At 49.1% G+C, this 19,674-nt stretch overlaps 1 protein-coding gene across 1 annotated transcript in view; it reads left to right on the top strand.

Annotated features, from left to right (window-relative positions):
* Positions 1–640: 640 nt before the first annotated feature.
* The window catches only part of LOC140405557 (ribosome biogenesis protein BMS1 homolog), a gene marked incomplete at its 5' end in the record, with an annotated part of 196,965 nt that continues 177,931 nt past the window's right edge, over positions 641–19,674 (top strand). Inside the window, 2 exons of the mRNA XM_072494117.1 lie at positions 641–831; positions 8,302–8,381. Of these exons, the coding sequence (XP_072350218.1) occupies positions 641–831; positions 8,302–8,381 (271 nt within the window). The remainder of the gene's footprint in view (positions 832–8,301; positions 8,382–19,674) is intronic.

Raw genomic sequence — 19,674 nt, 5'->3', positions numbered from 1 at the left:
TTTGAATAATGTGCAGATGTGGCTGGTGGTGAAATACAGGAACTTACACCTGAGTCTCTACACTTTGCGATATTTATCAAGGTCTTGGATGAAGGGAAAGGGGGACAGGACAGGTCTGCTGATGGCACCAAGTGTGATGGCACAGGTTTAATGTGGGGAAAGTGAGACCCAAGACAGATCAGATTCCCACATTGATTAAAAACCAATCCATCGGCTTTGGTCAAAAGTATTCATTTTTTTTCTATCTCGCGTACAGGTCGACCCCCAACGTTGGGCCAGGAACCTAACTCGCTGTACTCACCACCTGCTCACTATCTCGCTAATGGAATCTCGGGGGATTGGAATATGAAAAGGTGGTTTATATAAAACTTTGGTTAGATCCTATTTGGATTCCATTCTTGGTATCACATTGCGCGCAGCAAGGACCCATCGGCCTTGCAGCATGTGCGGACACCGGGGTTTAAAGGGTTAAACCAAGATGGACAGATGAAGCTAATTGAATGGAGGAACAGACTCTCGGCTGACCGGCCTACTCCTGTTCCAGTGAGAAGCACCCTGGGCTAATTATCCGACCTGTAGGCTTAGGAAGAGGCATCTTGTGACTGCGGTTAATAATTTTATTTACCACTATCATAAACAGGGCCCAGGACTTGAAAACGAAGAAGCACCACATTCCCGTGGTTGACCGGACACCTTTGGAGCCCCCACCTATTGTCGTTGTTGTTGTAGGACCCCCGAAAGTGGGAAAGAGTACCCTGATCCGGTGCCTTATTCGGAACTTCACCAAGCAGAAACTAACAGATATAAGAGGCCCAGTCACTATCATTACAGGTAAGTCTATAAATTTTAGTATTTAGTATGATTTGAAGATACTGAATGAGTGGTCCAGATTGAACAACTTCAATGCAAAACAGACTCTAAAGATGCTTCACTGACAGCAAGTACCCATTGGGACCATGGGGACAGACAGGAGGCTGACCAAACTCTGGGCCACAAAAACTATTCGGGCTCAGTGGTATCAGTTGCTGTGAGAGATTCAACTAATATCTAATTACGTGGGAGAGAGATCTGAGGGCGTAACAGTAAAAACTTCTTGTGAAAGTCAGGGGCCTCCACTCCATATCTCAAATCTTTCTTCATCTCTGCAGTGATTAGCACTGCTGTCTCACAGTGCCAGAGACCCGGGTTAACACTGCTGTCTCACAGTGCCAGGGACCCGGGTTAACACTGCTGTCTCACAGTGCCAGGGACCCGGGTTAACACTGCTGTCTCACAGTGCCAGGGACCCGGGTTAACACTGCTGTCTCACAGTGCCAGGGACCCGGGTAAACACTGCTGTCTCACAGTGCCAGGGACCCGGGTTAACACTGCTGTCTCACAGTGCCAGGGACCCGGGTTAACACTGCTGCCTCACAGCACCAGGGACCCGGGTTAGCACTGCTGTCTCACAGTGCCAGGGACCCGGGTTAACACTGCTGTCTCACAGTGCCAGGGACCCGGGTTAACACTGCTGCCTCACAACGCCAGGGATCCGGGTTAACACTGCTGTCTCACAGTGCCAGGGACCCAGTTAACACTGCTGTCTCACAGTGCCAGGGCCCCGGGTTAACACTGCTGTCTCACAGTGCCAGGGACCCGGGTTAACACTGCTGTCTCACAGTGCCAGGTACCCGGGTTAACACTGCTGCCTCACAGTGCCAGGGACCCGGGTTAACACTGCTGCCTCACAGCACCAGGGACCCGGGTTAACACTGCTGTCTCACAGTGCCAGGGACCCGGGTTAACACTGCTGTCTCACAGTGCCAGGGACCCGGGTTAACACTGCTGCCTCACAACGCCAGGGATCCGGGTTAACACTGCTGTCTCACAGTGCCAGGGACCCAGTTAACACTGCTGTCTCACAGTGCCAGGGCCCCGGGTTAACACTGCTGTCTCACAGTGCCAGGGACCCGGGTTAACACTGCTGTCTCACAGTGCCAGGTACCCGGGTTAACACTGCTGCCTCACAGCGCCAGGGACCCGGGTTAACACTGCTGTCTCACAGTGCCAGGGACCCAGGTTAACACTACTGCCTCACAGTGCCAGGTGCCCGGGTTGGATTCCAGCGAAAAGTGTCTGAGTGGACTTTGTACGTTTCCCTGTGTCTACTTGGGTTTCCTCTGGGTGCTCCAGTTTACTCCCACACTCCAAAGATGTGCAGGTTAGGTGGGGATAGGGTGGGGGAGTGGACTTAGGTCGGGTGCTCTTTCGGAGGGTTGGGGCAGACTGGACAGGCCGAATGGCCTCCTGCACTGCAGGGAGTTTGCGGATCTCTGTGGAAGTGGCCCACCTTAGCACTACAAGACAGGGCTAGGTTTTAAGCAGCTTCATTTCAGAATATCTTGGTACAGCGTAATAATGATCAGATGTTCCAACTTCACTATCTGTAAAACCGGGATAAAGAAGCCACTTGATGGGTCGCTGTGCTTGATTTCAGCTAATTCTTCAGCACCCGGTCCTACAGATCAGCGCAGAGGTTATAATGTCTGTCTTTGCCCAGAGTGTGTGATCTATTAGTGCAACATTTTCTGCACCCACACCTTTCAGTTTGTGCCCTGTAACCAGTGTCAATTATCCCCAAACTACTGAAAGTTATCTGGCCCAGATACCCTGGGGGCCTGTACACGATGTAATAAGGCCTCAGTTTGAGGACCTTGTGCAGTGTCAGGAAGTTCAGTTTCAGGGGCGTACAGCACAAATTCAGTCGGAACGAGGAAAGATCTGAAAATTCGGCCCTTTATTTTTATTGAAGATCAGAATCACAGAATAATACAGTAAAAAGGCCCTTCGGCCCATCGAGTCTGCCCCGCTGCATGAAAAACACCCGACCTGCCCACCTCACCCCATCCACCAGCACTGGGCCCACAGCCTGGAATGTTATGCTGTGCCCAGCGCTCACCCAGGTACTTTGTAAAGGATGTGAGGCAACCCGCCTCTCCCACCCTCCCAGGCAGCGCGTCCCAGACCCGCCTCTCCCACCCTCCCAGGCAGCGCGTTCCAGACCCGCCTCTCCCACCCTCCCAGGCAGCGCGTCCCAGACCCGCCTCTCCCACCCTCCCAGGCAGCGCGTCCCAGACCCTCACCACCCTCTGGGGAAAAAGGATTTCCTCAAATCCCCCATAAACCTCCTGCCCCTCACCCTGAACTTGTGTCCCCCTCGTAACCGACCCTTCAACTAAGGGGAACAGCTGTTCCCTATCCACCCTGTCCATGCCTGTTATAACCTGCCTACTTACCATTGGCTGGGGACTAATGACTATCCCACAATCCTGTGGGAGTATGAGCTTCCCCAATGAGGGGGGCGGAGAAACCACTAGTAAACTCCTAGTATAAATAAAGCTGGCCAGTTCAGGAACCAGCAGTATGTAGCAAGGGAAGTTACTGCTACCGTTATGTATATATGTTACGGTAAATAAATGTTATTACTTTGTATCCTTAAAACTCGTGCTGGATTCTTCGTGGCCCTTACAAAACTGGCGACGAAGGTTAAAGTGAATAGCTGTCTACACTGCTGAAGCCACCTCCCTGGATTTTTGTTGGTTACAGGTTGGAAGTTGTTTTCTATTATACCATGCCTCTGTTCGGACGTTTGGATGTTTTTGATGCTGCGCTGGAAAGCTGGAACCAGTACACACAGCGGATGCGTTACTATTTCCGGGCAAACAATATCACCGAAAACGAGCGCCAGGTGGTCATATTGCTCACCGCCTGCGGGCCGCATACGTTTGGGGTGATTAGGAGCCTTGCGTACCCAGCTGCACCGGACACCAAAACGTTTGATGAACTTGAATATAGTGGGGGCAACATTTTAACCCAACCCCGTCCACGATAGTCCAGCGTTACCGGTTTAATACCGCTGAGAGGACCCCTGGAGAATCCTTTGCCGATTTTCTATCCAGGCTACGCAGGATTGCGGAGCACTGTGACTATGGTGAGACCTTGTCAGAAATGTTACGCGACCGTTTGGTTTGCGGTATTAACAATGCGGCCACCCAGAGAAAGCTGTTAGCGGAGCCAACATTGACTTTTCAACAGGCCATTCAAATAGTATTGTCCCGAGAGAGCGCAGAGCGAGGAGTACAGGAGCTACAGGGAATGGAAGTGCATGCCTTGGGGCGCAACCCCTTCCATCCGAAAACGTCCCCCCACACTCCTGCGGTACCTTGGGCGAGGTGACGTCCGGACCGACGCCAGTGGCCGTCGGACATTCCTCCCCGAAGGGAGCCTTCTCCAGAGCCAATGGATGATGAGCCATGTCCGTGTCAGACTTGTAGGCGCCGACCCCGTCGCGGACGGCGGTCCTGGGGGCGCCAGAAGCGCTGTCGTTCCGACCGAAACTGGGACCAGCCCAGGGGCCGTACCTTCCATGTGGATGAACCTGCGGCGACTACTCCTGAGGACGTGGAGACAGAGGACTACTGCCTGCAGCTGCATTGTGTGGCAGCTCCCCGTGTGGCCCCCATTAAGGTGACAGTACGGGTCAATGGCCACCCGCTGGAGATGGAGTTGGATACTGGCGCAGCGGTCTCGGTGATCGCCCAGAGGACATTCGACCGCATCAAGCAGGGTATACAGACCCTTACATTAACCGACTCACTGGCCAGGTTGGCCACCTACACGGGGGAACCACTGGACATTGCAGGAACTACAATGACCCCTGTTGTCGATGGACGCCAGGAAAGGCTTTTCCCACTTATCGTGGTGCGCGGCCATGGGCCTAGCCTGTTGGGTCGGGACTGGCTGCGCCATTTGCGGTTGCAATGGCAGCACATCCTCCAAACAGTTTCTGAAGGGTTGACTGAGGTGCTAGGACGATACCCAGATGTATTCCAGCCTGGTTTGGGGAAAATAAAAGGGACCGTAGCCCGTATCCAAGTTGAACCAGGAGCTACGCCGCGCTATTTCCGGGCGCGCCCAGTGCCTTACGCCTTGCTCGAGAAGGTAGAAGGGGAGCTCACTCGTTTGGAGAGTTTGGGTATTATCAGGCCCGTCCGTTTTGCTGACTGGGCAGCACCAATTGTACCTGTAATGAAGCCAGATGCCACAGTTCGCTTGTGTGGCGACTATAAACTTACAGTGAATACGGTTTCCTGACTCGACCGATATCTAATGCCTCGCATAGAGGATCTCTACGCGAAACTTGCAGGTGGACTCTCATTCACAAAATTAGATATGAGTCACGCCTACCTGCAGTTGGAGCTGGACCCTGCCTCCCGACCATATGTAACGATTAATACACACCGGGGCCTGTATGAATATACACGGTTGCCCTTTGGAGTATCCTCTGCCTGCGCAATTTTTTAACGTATTATGGAGGGCATTTTGAGAGGTTTACCACGTGTGGCTGTCTACCTAGATGACGTTTTGATTACCGGGACGTCGGAGCAGGAACATTTGGAAAATCTGGAGGCTGTCCTTAGACTCCTTTCGGAGGCTGGAGTCCGTTTACGTCGCACAAAGTGTGTATTTCAGGCAAAGGAAGTAGTCTACCTAGGTCATCGGGTGGACCGCGAAGGTTTGCACCCCGTCGCAGAGAAGGTGCGTGCAATTCAACATGCCCCCGCCCCGACTGACACTTCGCATCTTCGTTCTTTTCTCGGTCTCGTAAACTATTACGGGAAGTTCCTCCCCAATCTGGCAACTACGCTGGCCCCTTTGCACCTTCTGCTAAAGAAAAATCACACCTGGGTTTGGGGTCAGCCGCAAGAAACCGCTTTCCAACGGGTAAAGCAACAATTGTCGTCGTCTGGGTTACTAACCCACTATGATCCTGGAAAGCCTTTGCTCATCACATGTGATGCATCCCCGTATGGTATTGGGGCCGTCCTGTCCCACAAGATGGAGAACGGGGCCGAACGACCGATAGCTTTCGCCTCCCGCACATTGACTGCAGCGGAGAAAAAGTACGCGCAGATCGAGAAGGAGGGCCTGGCAGTGGTTTTTGCGGTGAAACGCTTCCACCAGTACGTGTACGGCCGCCATTTCACTATCGTGACTGATCATAAGCCCCTGCTGGGACTTTTCAGAGAGGATAAGCCAATACCGCCCATTGCTTCTGCACGGATCCAGCGCTGGGCTTTGTTGCTTGCTGCATACGAGCATTCTCTGGAGCACAAACCAGGTACGCAGATAGCAAATGCCGACGCACTGAACCGATTGCCTTTATCGACCGGCCCCATGTCGACCCCCACGACTGGTGAGGTGGTTGCAACACTAAATTTTATGGACACCTTGCCTGTCACGGCATCACAGATCAGTGAGTGGACCCAGACGGAGCCAGTCCTGTCAAAGGTTCGGCACATAGTTCTGTATGGTGGGCAGCATAGACAGCTCCCAGGCGAGTTGCAGGCATTTTCCTCCAAGCTGTCAGAATTCAGCGTGGAAGACGGCATCCTCTTGTGGGGGACGCGTGTGATTGTCCCGGAAAAAGGCCAGGAGCTGATACTAACAGACTTGCACAATGGGCATCCAGGCGTGACCAAAATGAAAATGTTGGCCAGGAGTTATGTCTGGTGGCCAGGCCTTGACACCGACATTCAGAAGGTGGCCCAAAACTGCTCCATTTGCCAGGAGCATCAGAAGCTTCCGCCGGCCGCACCCCTACATCACTGGGAATGGCCAGGGCGGCCTTGGGCACGCTTGCATGCAGATTTCGCAGGCCCTTTTCAAGGATCCATGTTCCTTCTACTAATTGATGCCCAGTCCAAATGGCTAGAGGTGCATAAGATGCAGGGGACAACGTCCTGCGCAACAATTGAAAAGATGCGTTTATCGTTTAGTACGCATGGCCTCCCCGAGGTGCTGGTCACGGATAACGGCACTCCATTCACGAGTGAGGAGTTTGCGAGGTTCACGAAGATGAACGGCATCCGCCATATCCGCACTGCCCCATACCACCCGGCTTCAAATGGGTTGGCAGAGCGCGCAGTGCAGACATTCAAAAGAGGCCTAAAGAAGCAGTCTTCCGGATCAATGGACACGAGACTGGCTCGCTTTTTGTTTACGTACAGGACCACCCCCCATGCAGTGATTGGGGTAGCTCCCGCAGAACTCCTAATGGGCCGGAGACTTCGCACCCGCCTTAGTATGGTTTTCCTGGACATTGGCGCAAAAGTACGCCGCACACAAGAATGGCGGGGACAGGGATTTTCTCGGCATCGGCTGATTCGGCAGTTTGCGCCCAGTGACCCAGTGTTCGTTCGGAATTTTGCTGGTGGTGCCCAATGGGTCCCTGGTGTAATCTTTCGCCAAACGGGCCCTATATCTTATCAATTGCAAGCCCAGGGTCGTCTCCAGCGAAAACATGTAGACCACGTTCGGTCCAGAAGACTATCCCCTCAAAGGATTCCCCGCCCCCGGAGCTAATTTCTACAGCCGCAGAGACCAGAGACAAGGGAAGGTAATACTCACAATCTTCCACTGGTGCCTCACTCGAAGCCTGCGCAGGTCGTTACGGGACCGAATGGAGATAGAGATGCTGACATGACGGAGGCAGCAGACTCTGACTCCGAGATGGAGACACAGGATGCATCAGAGGGGGAATCCTCGGGTCCACGGGCCGTGGATGTACAACCGTTGCGCCGTTCATCACGGAAGCGGCGGTCTCCGTCTCGTTACACACCGCCTGATCCAGCGCCGCGTGCAAGTGGTGTCCGGCCTGCGGCCAAACGAGTCCGACGCCCTCCTTCGCCAGGGTCTTTGGTGGATTCCTTGGACTTTGTGGGGGGAGGGATGTTATAACCTGCCTACTTACTATTGGCTGGGGACTAATGACTATCCCACAATCCTGTGGGAGTATGAGCTTCCCCAATGAGGGGGGCGGAGAAACCACTAGTAAACTCCGAGTATAAATAAAGCTGGCCAGTTCAGGAACCAGCAGGAAGCAGTATGTAGCAAGGGAAGTTACTGCTACTGTTATGTATATTTGTTGTAGTAAATAAATGTTATTACTTTGTATCCTTAAAACTCGTGCTGGATTCTTCGTGGCCCTTACAAAAATGCCCCTCATAATCTTGTCCACCTCGATCAGGTCGCCCCTCAGTCTTCTCTGCTTCAGCGAAAACAACCCAAGCCAATCCAACCTCTCTTCATAACTGAAACGCTCCATCCCAGGCACCATCCTGGTGAATCTCCTCTGCATCCCCTCCAGTGCAATCACATCCTTCCTATAATGTGGTGACCAGAATTGCACAAGCAGATTGGTCTTCCTTAGCATTGTCCTTTCAAATCTTTGTGGCTAATCAGATGCTTTGTTTCCAATAGGGAAAAAGCGGCGTCTCTCAATCATCGAGTGTGGGAACGACTTGAATTCCATGATAGATTTAGCCAAAGTTGCTGATCTGGTGAGGATGATTTTTGTTGGCTTTTTCGGAAAAATACTTGGCTTATTTGTTAAAAGATTGCTTGGCAAATGAGTGTTGTCAAATGTCATAGCCCTCAGTTTATGTGAACAACAGGAAATCTGAATTAAAAACAGAAAATGCTGGAAATACATAGCAAGAAGTCTTACAACACCAGTTTAAAGTCCAACAGGTTTGTTTGGAATCACGAGCTTTCAGAGCACTGCTTCTTCCTCAGGTGAGTGAAGAAGTGGGCCCCAGAAACATATATATAGACAAAGTCAAAGATGCAAGACGAGACTTTGAACATAGAACATAACAGCGCAGTACCGGCCCTTCGGCCCTCGATGTTGCGCCGACCTGTGAAACCACTCTAAAGCCCATCTACACGATTCCCTTATCGTCCATATGTCTATCCAATGACCATTTGAATGCCCTTAGTGTTGACGAGTCCACTACTGTTGCAGGCAGGGCATTCCACGCCCTTACTACTCTCTGAGTAAAGAACCTACCTCTGACATCTGTCTTATATCTATCTCCCCTCAATTTAAAGCTATGTCTCCTCGTGCTAGACATCACCATCTGAGGAAAAAGGCTCTCACTGTCCACCCTATCTAATCCTCTGATCATCTTGTATGCCTCAATTAAGTCACCTCTTAACCTTCTTCTCTCTAACGAAAACAGCCTCAAGTCCCTCAGCCTTTCCTCATAAGATCTTCCCTCCATACCAGGCAACATCCTGGTAAATCTCCTCTGCACCCTTTCCAATGCTTCCCCATCCTTCCTATAATGCGGCGACCAGAATTGCACGCAATACTCCAAATGCGGCCGCACCAGAGTTTTGTACAGCTGCAACATGACCTCATGGCTCCAAAACTCAATCCCTCTACCAATAAAAGCTAACACACAGTACACCTTCTTAACAACCCTCTCAACCTGGGTGGCAACTTTCAGGGATCTATGTACATGGACACCGAGATCTCTCTGCTCATCCACACTGTCAAGAATCTTACCATTAGCCCAGTACTCTGTCTTCCTGTTATTCCTTCCAAAATGAATCACCTCACACTTTTCTGCATTAAACTCCATTTGCCACTTCTCAGCCCAGCACTGCAGCTTATCTATGTCCCTCTGTAACTTGTAACATCCTTCCGCACTGTCCACAACTCCACCGACTTTAGTGTCATCTGCAAATTTACTCACCCATCCTTCTACGCCCTCCTCCAGGTCATTTATAAAAATGACAAACAGCAGTGGCCCCAAAACAGATCCTTGTGGTACACCACCAGTAACTGGACTCCAGTCTGAACATTTCCCATCAACCACCACCCTTTGTCTTCTTCCAGCTAGCCAATTTCTGATCCAAACTGCTAAATCACCCTGAATCCCATGCCTCCGTATTTTCTGCAGTAGCCTAACGTGGGGAACCTTATCAAACGCTTTACTGAAATCCATATACACCACATCAACTGCTTTACCCTCATCCACCTGTTTGGTCACCTTCTCAAAGAACTCAATAAGGTTTGTGAGGCACGACCCACCCTTCACAAAACCGTGCTGACTATCTCTAACAAATTATTCCTTTCCAGATGATTATACATCCTATCTCTTGTAAACCTTTCCAAGACTTTGCCCACAACAGAAATAAGGCTCACTGGTCTCTACTCCACTTCTTGAACAAGGGGACAACATTTGCTATCCTCCAGTCTTCTGGTACTATTCCTGTGGACAAAGATGACTTAAAGATCAAAGCCAAAGGCTCCCTCCCTAGCTTCCCAGAGAATCCTAGGATAAATCCCATCCGGCCCAGGTGATTTACCTATTTTCACACTTTCCAGAATTGCTAACACCTCCTCCTTATGATCCTCAAGCCCTTCTCATCTAGTAGCCTGAATCTCAGTATTCTCCTCGACAACATTGTCTTTTTCCTGTGTGAATACTGACGAAAAATATTAATTTAGCACCTCTCCTATCTCCTCGGACACCAAGCACAACTTCCCACTACTGTCCTTGACTGGCCCTACTCTTACCCTAGTCATTCTTTTCTTCCTGACATATCTATAGAAAGCTTTAGGGTTATCCTTGATCCTACCTGCCAAAGACTTCTCATGTCTCCTCCTGGCTCTTCTTAGCTCTCTCTTTAGGTCCTTCCTAGCTAACTTGTAACTCTTGAGCGTCCTAACTGAACCTTCATGTCTCATCTTTACATAAGCCTCCTTCTTCCTCCTGACAAGTGTTTCGACTGCTTTAGTAAACCACGGTTCCCTTGCTCAACCACTTCCTCCCTGCCTGACAGGTACATACTTATCAAGGACACGCAGTAGCTGTTCCTTGAACAAGCTCCATATTTCCATTGTGTCCATCCCCTGCAGTTTTCCTCTCCATCCGATGCATCCTCAGTCGTGCCTCATCGCATCATAATTGCCTTTCCCCCAGATATAACTTTTGCCCTGCAGTATATCCCTTTCCATCACTAAAGTAAACTTAATCGAATTGTGGTCACTGTCACCAAAGTGATCACCTGCCTCCAAATCTAACACCTGTCCTGGTTCATTACCCAGTACCAAATCCAACATGGCCTCGCCTCTCGTTGGCCTATCTACATACTGTAGATAGTTCACCCACCTTATTCCGAATGCTCCTGGCATTGAAGAAGACACACTTTAAACCACCTTCCTGCCTGCCGGTACACTCCTGCAACTTTGAAACCTTACTCATGACCTCACTACTCTCAACCTCCTGTATACTGGAGCTACAATTCAGGTTCCCAATCCCCTGCTGAACTAATTTAAACCCTCCCGAAGAGCATTAGCAAATTTCCCCCCCAGGATATTGGTACCCCTCTGGTCCAGGTGTAGACGATCCCATTTGTAGAGGTCCCACCGACCCCAGAATGAGCCCCAATTATCCAGAAATCTGAAACCCTCCCTCCTGCACCATCCCTGTAGCCACGTGTTCAACTGCTCTCTTTCCCTATTCCTCGTCTCGCTAGCACGTGACATGGGTAACAACCCAGAGATAATAACTCTGTTTGTCCTAGATCTAAGTTTCCACCCGAGCTCCCTGAACATAGAGCATAGAACATTACAGTGCAGTACAGGCCCTTCGGCCCTCGATGTTGCGCTGACCTGTGAAACCACTCTATCTCCTCTCAATTTAAAGCTATGTCCCCTCGTGCTCGACATCACCACCCGAGGAAAAAGGCTCTCACTGTCCACCCTATCCAATCCTCTGATCATCTTGTATGCCTCAATTAAGTTACCTCTTAACCTTCTTCTTTCTAAAGAAAATAACCTCAAGTCCTTTATCCTTCCCTCATAAGATTTTCCCTCCATACCAGGCAACATCCTGGTAAATCTCCTCTGCACCCGCTCCAAAGCCTCCACGTCCTTCCTATAATGTGGTGACCAGAACTGTACGCAATACTCCAAATGCGGCCGTACCAGAGTTCTGTACAGCTGCAACATGACCTCCCGACTCCGGAACTCAATCCCTCTACCAATAAAGGCCAACACTCCATAGGCCTTCTTCACAACCCTATCAACCTGGGTGGCAACTTTCAGGGATCTATGTACATGGACACCTAGATCCCTCTGCTCATCCGCACTTTCAAGAACTTTACCATTAGCCAAATATTCCGCATTCCTGTTATTCCTTCCAAAGTGAATCACCTCACACTTCTCTACATTAAACTCCATTTGCCACCTCTCAGCCCAGCTCTGCAGCTTATCTATATCCCTCTGTAACCTGCTACATCCTTCCACACTATCGACAACACCACCGACTTTAGTATCGTCTGCAAATTTACTCACCCACCCTTCTGCGCCTTCCTCTAGGTCATTGATAAAAATGACAAACAGCAACGGGCCCAGAACAGATCCTTGTGGTACTCCACTTGTGACTGTACTCCATTCTGAACATTTCCCATCAACCACCACCCTCTGTCTTCTTTCAGCTAGCCAATTTCTGATCCACATCTCTAAATCACCCTCAATCCCCAGCCTCCGTATTTTCTGCAATAGCCTACCGTGGGGAACCTTATCAAACGCTTTGCTGAAATCCATATACACCACATCAACTGCTCTACCCTCGTCTACCTGTTCAGTCACCTTCTCAAAGAACTCGATAAGGTTTGTGAGGCATGACCTACCCTTCACAAAGCCATGCTGACTATCCCTGATCATATTATTCCTATCTAGATGATTATAAATCTTGTCTCTTATAATCCCCTCCAAGACTTTACCCACTACAGACGTGAGGCTCACCGGTCTATAGTTGCCGGGGTTATCTCTGCTCCCCTTTTTGAACAAAGGGACCACATTTGCTGTCCTCCAGTCCTCTGGCACTATTCCTGTAGCCAATGATGAAATAAAAATCAAAGCCAAAGGTCCAGCAATCTCTTCCCTGGCCTCCCAGAGAATCCTAGGATAAATCCCATCAGGTCCTGGGGACTTATCTAATTTAAGCCTGTCCAGAATTGCCAACACCTCTTCCCTACGTACCTCAATGCCATCTATTCTATGAGCCTGGGGCTCAGCATTCTCCTCCACAACATTATCTTTTTCCTGAGTGAATACTGACGAAAAATATTCATTTAGTATCTCGCCTATCTCTTCAGACTCCACACACAATTTCCCATCCCTGTCCTTGACTGGTCCTACTCTTTCTCTAGTCATTCGCTTATTCCTGACATACCTATAGAAAGCTTTTGGGTTTTCCTTGATCCTTCCTGCCAAATACTTCTCATGTCCCCTCCTTGCTCGTCTTAGCTCTCTCTTTAGATCCTTCCTCGCTACCTTGTAACTATCCATCGCCCCAACTGAAACTTCACACCTCATCTTCACATAGGCCTCCTTCTTCCTCTTAACAAGAGATTCCACTTCCTTGGTAAACCACGGTTCCCTCGCTCGACGCCTTCCTCCCTGCCTGACTGGTACATACTTATCAAGAACACACAGTAGCTGATCCTTGAACAAGCCCCACTTATCCAGTGTGCCCAACACTTGCAGCCTTTTCCACCTTATCCCCCCCAAGTCACGTCTAATGGCATCATAATTGCCCTTCCCCCAGCTATAACTCTTGCCCTGCGGTGTATACTTATCCCTTTCCATCATTAACGTAAACGTCACCGAATTGTGGTCACTGTCCCCAAAGTGCTCTCCTACCTCCAAATCCAACACCTGGCCTGGTTCATTACCCAAAACCAAATCCAACGTGGCCTCGCCTCTTGTTGGCCTGTCAACATATTGTTTCAGGAAACCCTCCTGCACACACTGTACAAAAAAACGACCCATCTATTGTACTCGAACTATATCTTTTCCAGTCAATATTTGGAAAGTTAAAGTCTCCCATAATAACTACCCTGTTACTTTTGCTCTTATCCAGAATCATCTTCGCCATCCTTTCCTCTACATCCCTAGAACTATTAGGAGGCCTATAAAAAACTCCCAACAGGGTGACCTCTCCTTTCCTGTTTCTAACTTCAGCCCATACTACCTCGGAAGAAGAGTCCCCATCTAGCATCCTCTCCGCCACCGTAATACTGCTCTTGACTAGCAGCGCCACACCTCCCCCTCTTTTGCCTCCTTCTCTGAGCTTACTAAAACACCTAAACCCCGGAACCTGCAACATCCATTCCTGTCCCTGCTCTATCCATGTCTCCGAAATGGCCACAACATCGAAGTCCCAGGTACCAACCCATGCTGCCAGTTCCCCTACCTTGTTTCGTATACTCCTGGCATTGAAGTAGACACACTTCAAACCACCTACCTGAACACTGGCCCCCTCCTGCGACGTCAAATCTGTGCTCCTGACCTCTATACTCTCATTCTCCCTTACCCTAAAACTACAATCCAGGTTCCCATGCCCCTGCTGCATTAGTTTAAACCCCCCCAAAGAGCACTAACAAATCTCCCCCCCAGGATATTTGTGCCCCTCAGGTTCAGGTGTAGACCATCCTGTCTGTAGAGGTCCCACCTTCCCCAGAAAGAGCCCCAGTTATCCAGAAATCTGAATCCCTCCCGCCTGCACCATCCCTGTAGCCACGTGTTTAAATGCTCTCTCTCCCTATTCCTCATCTCACTATCACGTGGCTCGGGCAGCAACCCAGAGATAACAACTCTGTTTGTTCTAGTTCTGAGCTTCCATCCTAGCTCCCTGAAAGCCTGCCTGACATCCTTGTCCCCTTTCCTACCTATGTCGTTAGTGCCAATGTGGATCACGACTTGGGGCTGCTCCCCCTCCCCCCGAAGGACCCGGAAAACACGATCCGAGACATCACGTACCCTTGCACCTGGGAGGCAACATACCAAACGTGAGTCTCCCACGCTCCCACAAAATCTCCTATCTGTGCCCCTGACTATAGAGTCCCCAATTACTAATGCTCTGCTCCTCTCCCCCCTTCCCTTCTGAGCACCAGGGACAGACTCCGTGCCAGAGGCCCGTACCCCATGGCTTACCCCTGGTAAGTCCCCCCCCCCACAAGTATCCAAAGCGGTATACTTGTTTCTCAGGGGAACGACCGCAGAGGATCCCTGCACTGACTGCTTTTTCCCAGTCCCTCTTACAGTTACCCACCTATCTCCAATCTTTGGTGTAACTAATTCCCTGAAGCTGCTATCTATGACCCCTTCTGCCTCCCGAATGATCCGAAGTTCTTCCAACTCCAGCTCCAGTTCCCTAACTCGGTCTTGGAGGAGCTGGAGATGGCAGCACTTCCTGCAGGTAAAATCAGCAGGGAAAAAAATCCGTAGATTGCGTGACAATCGCCAGGCAGGAATGTTCCCTTCCAGTTGGGGAACACTTCAGTAGTCAAGGGCATTCAGCCTCTGATCTCCAGGTAAGCGTTCGCTAAGGCGGCCTTCAGGACGCGCGACAACGCAGAATCGCTGAGCAGAAACTTATAGCCAAGTTCCACACACATGAGTGCGGCCTCAACCGGGACCTGGGATTCATGTCGCATTACATTCATCCCCCACCATCTGGCCTGGGCTTGCAAAATCCTACCAACTGTCCTCGTTTGAGACAATTCACACCTTCTGGACCTGTAACGACTTAATTACCTGCAAAGACTCGCATTCAAAGTATCGCCTTGCAGCATTGACTGTGTCTATATATATATATATGTGTCTGGAATCTACATTCACCCGCAAGCTAGTGATTTGCAACAAACCTGTTGGGCTTTAACCTGGTGTTGTAAGACTTCTTACTGTGCTCACCCCAGTCCAACGCCGGCATCTCCACATCACGGAAATACATAGAGGAGAGCAGCAAATACGGTCAACTAAATTGTAAGGAGGTGAAAGGGAAGGTGTTGCGTCTTCTCCACTTGTTTGGAAAGGTGTTGTGGGAAAGAGGGATCTGAACACCCTATCACAGACCTGACTTTGCTTCCTCCCCCACCACTACCTCCCTTCCTCTATCAACCATTCCATATTTCCCTCGTTCTGGTGATCGATCACAAACCTGAAACAATCCAGGGGGAAAGAAAAATTCCAAGGGGGAAGGCCCACCATCATGGTTAACTGAAGAAAAGTTAAAGGCCGTATCAAATTTAAAGAGAAAGCATATCATTGTACAAAGACAGGCGGCAGATGGGAAAGGAGATAACGAACAGCAAAGAATTAAAGTGTGGGAGCTAGCTAGTAATATAAAGACGGATACTCAGAGGGCAGAATCTCAGAGTATGGGGTCACCCATTTCAGACAGAGGTAAGGAGGAATTTCTTCTCTCAGAGGGGAGTGAATCTGGAATTCTTTACCGCAGAGAGCTGTAGCGGTTGGGCCATTAACTATGTTCAAGGCTGAGATAGACAGATTTTTAATCAGTGAGTGAATCGAGGGTTATGGGGATAAGGTGGAAAAGTGGAGTTGAGGATGATCACATCAGGTCAGTCATGATCTCATTGAATGGCGGAGCAGGCTCAATGAGCCGAATGGCCTACTTCTGCTCCTCCATCTTCTGGTGCTGCTCCTACTTTCTCTGTTTCTCTTTCCACAGTTGCTGCCTGGCCTGTGGACTATTTTCAGGATTTTCTGTTTCATTGCATTTAAACAGCAGCTTAGTAAAATGTCTCAGAGCCCTTCACAGTATTATCAAGCAAAGTTTGACGCCTGTGAAGAAATTGGGATGTCCTTGCACGCAGAAGAGGTTGCAAGCTGTGTTCTTTATGAATAGACAGGCAGAGAGAGTTTGAGTTAAAATTTCTGAGTACAGAGTCTGGACTAATTCCAGGGATGGCGGACTGTCATAAGAACATAAGAACTAGGAGCAGGAGTAGGCCATCTGGCCACTCGAGCCTGCTCCACCATTCAATGAGATCATGGCTGATCTTTTGTGGACTCAGCTCCACTTTACGGCCCGAACACCATAACCCTTAATCCCTTTATTCAAAAAACTATATCTATCTTTATCTTAAAAACATTTAATGAAGGAGCCTCAACTGCTTCACTGGGCAAGGAATTCCATAGATTCACAACCCTTTGGGTGAAGAAGTTTTTCCTAAACTCAGTCCTAAATCTACTTCCCCTTATTTTGAGGCTATGCCCCCTAGTTCTGCTTTCACACGCAAGTGGAAACAACCTGCCCGCATCTATCCTATCTATTCCCTTCATAATCGTATATGTTTCTATAAGATCCCCCCTCATCCTTCTAAATTCCAATGAGTACAGTCCCAGTCTACTCAACCTCTCCTCGTAATCCAACCCCTTCAGATCTAGGATTAACCTAGTGAATCTCCTCTGCACACCCTCCAGTGCCAGTACGTCCTTTCTCAAGTAAGGAGACCAAAACTGAACACAATACTCCAGGTGTGGCCTCATTAACACCTGATACAATTGCAGCATAACCTCCCTAGTCTTAAACTCCATCCCTCTAGCAATGAAGGACAAAATTCTATTTGCCTTCTTAATCACCTGTTGCACCTGTAAACCAACTTTTTGCGACTCGTGCATTAGCACACCCAGGTCTCTCTGCACAGCAGCATGTTTTAATATTTTATCATTTAAATAATAATCCCTTTTGCTGTTATTCCTACCAAAATGGATAACCTCACATTTGTCAACATTGTATTCCATCTGCCAGAACCTAGCCCATTCACTTAGCCTATCCAAATCCCTCTGCAGACTTCCAGTATCCTCTGCACTTTTAAGAACCCATGCTGCGTCTGCCCAATGGGACAATTTCCATCCAGATGCCTCGCTATTTCTTCCTTGATGATAGATTCCAGCATCTTCCCTACTACCGAAGTTAAGCTCACTGGCCTATAATTACCCGCTTTCTGCCTACCTCCTTTTTTAAACAGTGGTGTCACGTTTGCTAATTTCCAATCCGCCGGGACCACCCCAGAGTCTAGTGAATTTTGGTAAATTATCACGAATGCATTTGCAATTTCCCTAGCCATCTCTTTTAGCACTCTGGGGTGCATTCTATCAGGTCCAGGAGAATTGTCTACCTTTAGCCCCATTAGCTTGCCCATCACTACCTCCTTGGTGATATCAATCCTCTCAAGGTCCTCACCTGTCATTGCCTCATTTCCATCAGTCACTGGCATGTTATTTGTGTCTTCCACTGTGAAGACCGACCCAAAAAACCTGTTCAGTTCCTCAGCCATTTCCTCATCTCCCATTACTAAATCTCCCTTCTCATCCTCTAAAGGACCAATATTTACCTTGGCCACTCTTTTTTGTTTTATGTATTTGTAGAAACAAATGAAGAGAGATTGACTAGGTTGGGATTGTTCTCGCTGGAGTTCAGAAGAATGAGGGGGGAATCTCATAGAGACTTATAAAATTCTAACAGGACTAGACAGGGTAGATGCAGGAAGATGTTACCAATGATGGGTGTGTCCAGAACCAGGGGTCACAGTCTGAGGATTCAGGGTAAACCATTTCGGACAGAGATAAGGAGAAATTTCTTCACACATTAGCAGCCAGAGTGGTGAGTCTGTGGAATTCATTACCACAGGAAGTAGTTGATGCTAAAACTTTGAATATATTCAAGAGGCGGCTGGATATAGCACTTGGGGAGAATGGAATCAAAGGCTATGGGGAGAAAGCAGGATTAGGCTATTGAGTTGGATGATCAGCCATGATGGTGATGAATGGCGGAGCAGGCTCGAAGGGCCGAAAGGCCTCCTCCTGCTTTGTATCTATGGACAGGTGAAGACATGGTCATTAATAGTGGAGTGATAAATCAGAATGATTTTGAGTAGAGCGGAGAACCTCGAGGATTGATGGGCTGGCGGAGGTTACAGAAATAGGGAGGGCTGAGGCCCTGGAAGGATTTGCAGGAATGGATGAGAATTTTAAATCCTTTTTTTTTTTTGCTTGATTGGCAGTCATTTTGTGTCAGTAAGCACATGTTTGCTGGGAAGAGCTTTGGGTGGGCTGTAAGTTATGGAAGGTTGAAGATGGGGGTTTCAATTAAGCTTATCTCTTTTGCTTCATGAAGGATGACAATAAACTCAAGTGATGTAGTGGCACGGTGGGTTAGCACACTGCCCATATTACTTTTGTGAGCCAGATTCTAAATATGGTGTCACTTGTTGAAAGTCTTTACCAATTTGAAGGATCTGGAATGAGGAAAGGTGAATCTACAGTGTCTTTAGGTAGAGGCCTGAGACGGTTTCTGGGTGTAAATCTGGGCAGCACGGTAGCACAGTGGTTAGCACTGTTGCTTCACAGCTCCAGGGTCCCAGGTTCAATTCCCGGCTTGGGTCACTGTCCGTGCGGAGTCTGCACGTTCTCCCCGTGTTTGCGTGGGTTTCCTCCGGGTGCTCCGGTTTCCTTCCACAAATTCCGAAAGATGTGCTTGTTAGGTGAATTGGAGATTCTGAATTCTCCCTCTGTGTACCCGAACAGGCGCCGGAATGTGGCGACTAGGGGCTTTTCACAGTAACTTCATTGCAGTGTTAATGTAAGCCGATTTGTGACAAGAAAGATTATTAAAAACAATTATTAAATCCTTTTCTGGGGGGCAGCACGGTGGCGCAGTGTGTTAGCCCAGCTGCCTCACGGCGCCGAGGTCCCAGGTTCGATCCTGCTCTGGGTCACTGTCTGTGTGGAGTTTGCACATTCTCCCCGTGTTTGCGTGGGTTTCACCCCCACAACCCAAAGATGTGCAGGTTAGGTGGATTGGCCACGCTAAATTGGCCCTTAATTGGAAAAAATGAATTGGGTACTCTAAATTTTTTTAAAAAATCCTTTTCTGGGATGAAGTGAGTGTGGAGGAAAGGTTTTGCTGTATCAGAGCATTCGTTTAACGGATGTGAGAATAGTTGAATAATCGCCAGCGGTAG

Source organism: Scyliorhinus torazame, unplaced genomic scaffold, assembly GCF_047496885.1.
Source record: "Scyliorhinus torazame isolate Kashiwa2021f unplaced genomic scaffold, sScyTor2.1 scaffold_57, whole genome shotgun sequence".
Lineage (NCBI taxonomy): Eukaryota > Metazoa > Chordata > Chondrichthyes > Carcharhiniformes > Scyliorhinidae > Scyliorhinus > Scyliorhinus torazame.
Note: the sequence above shows the minus strand (reverse complement) of the source record. Positions and strands in the feature narration are given on the sequence as shown.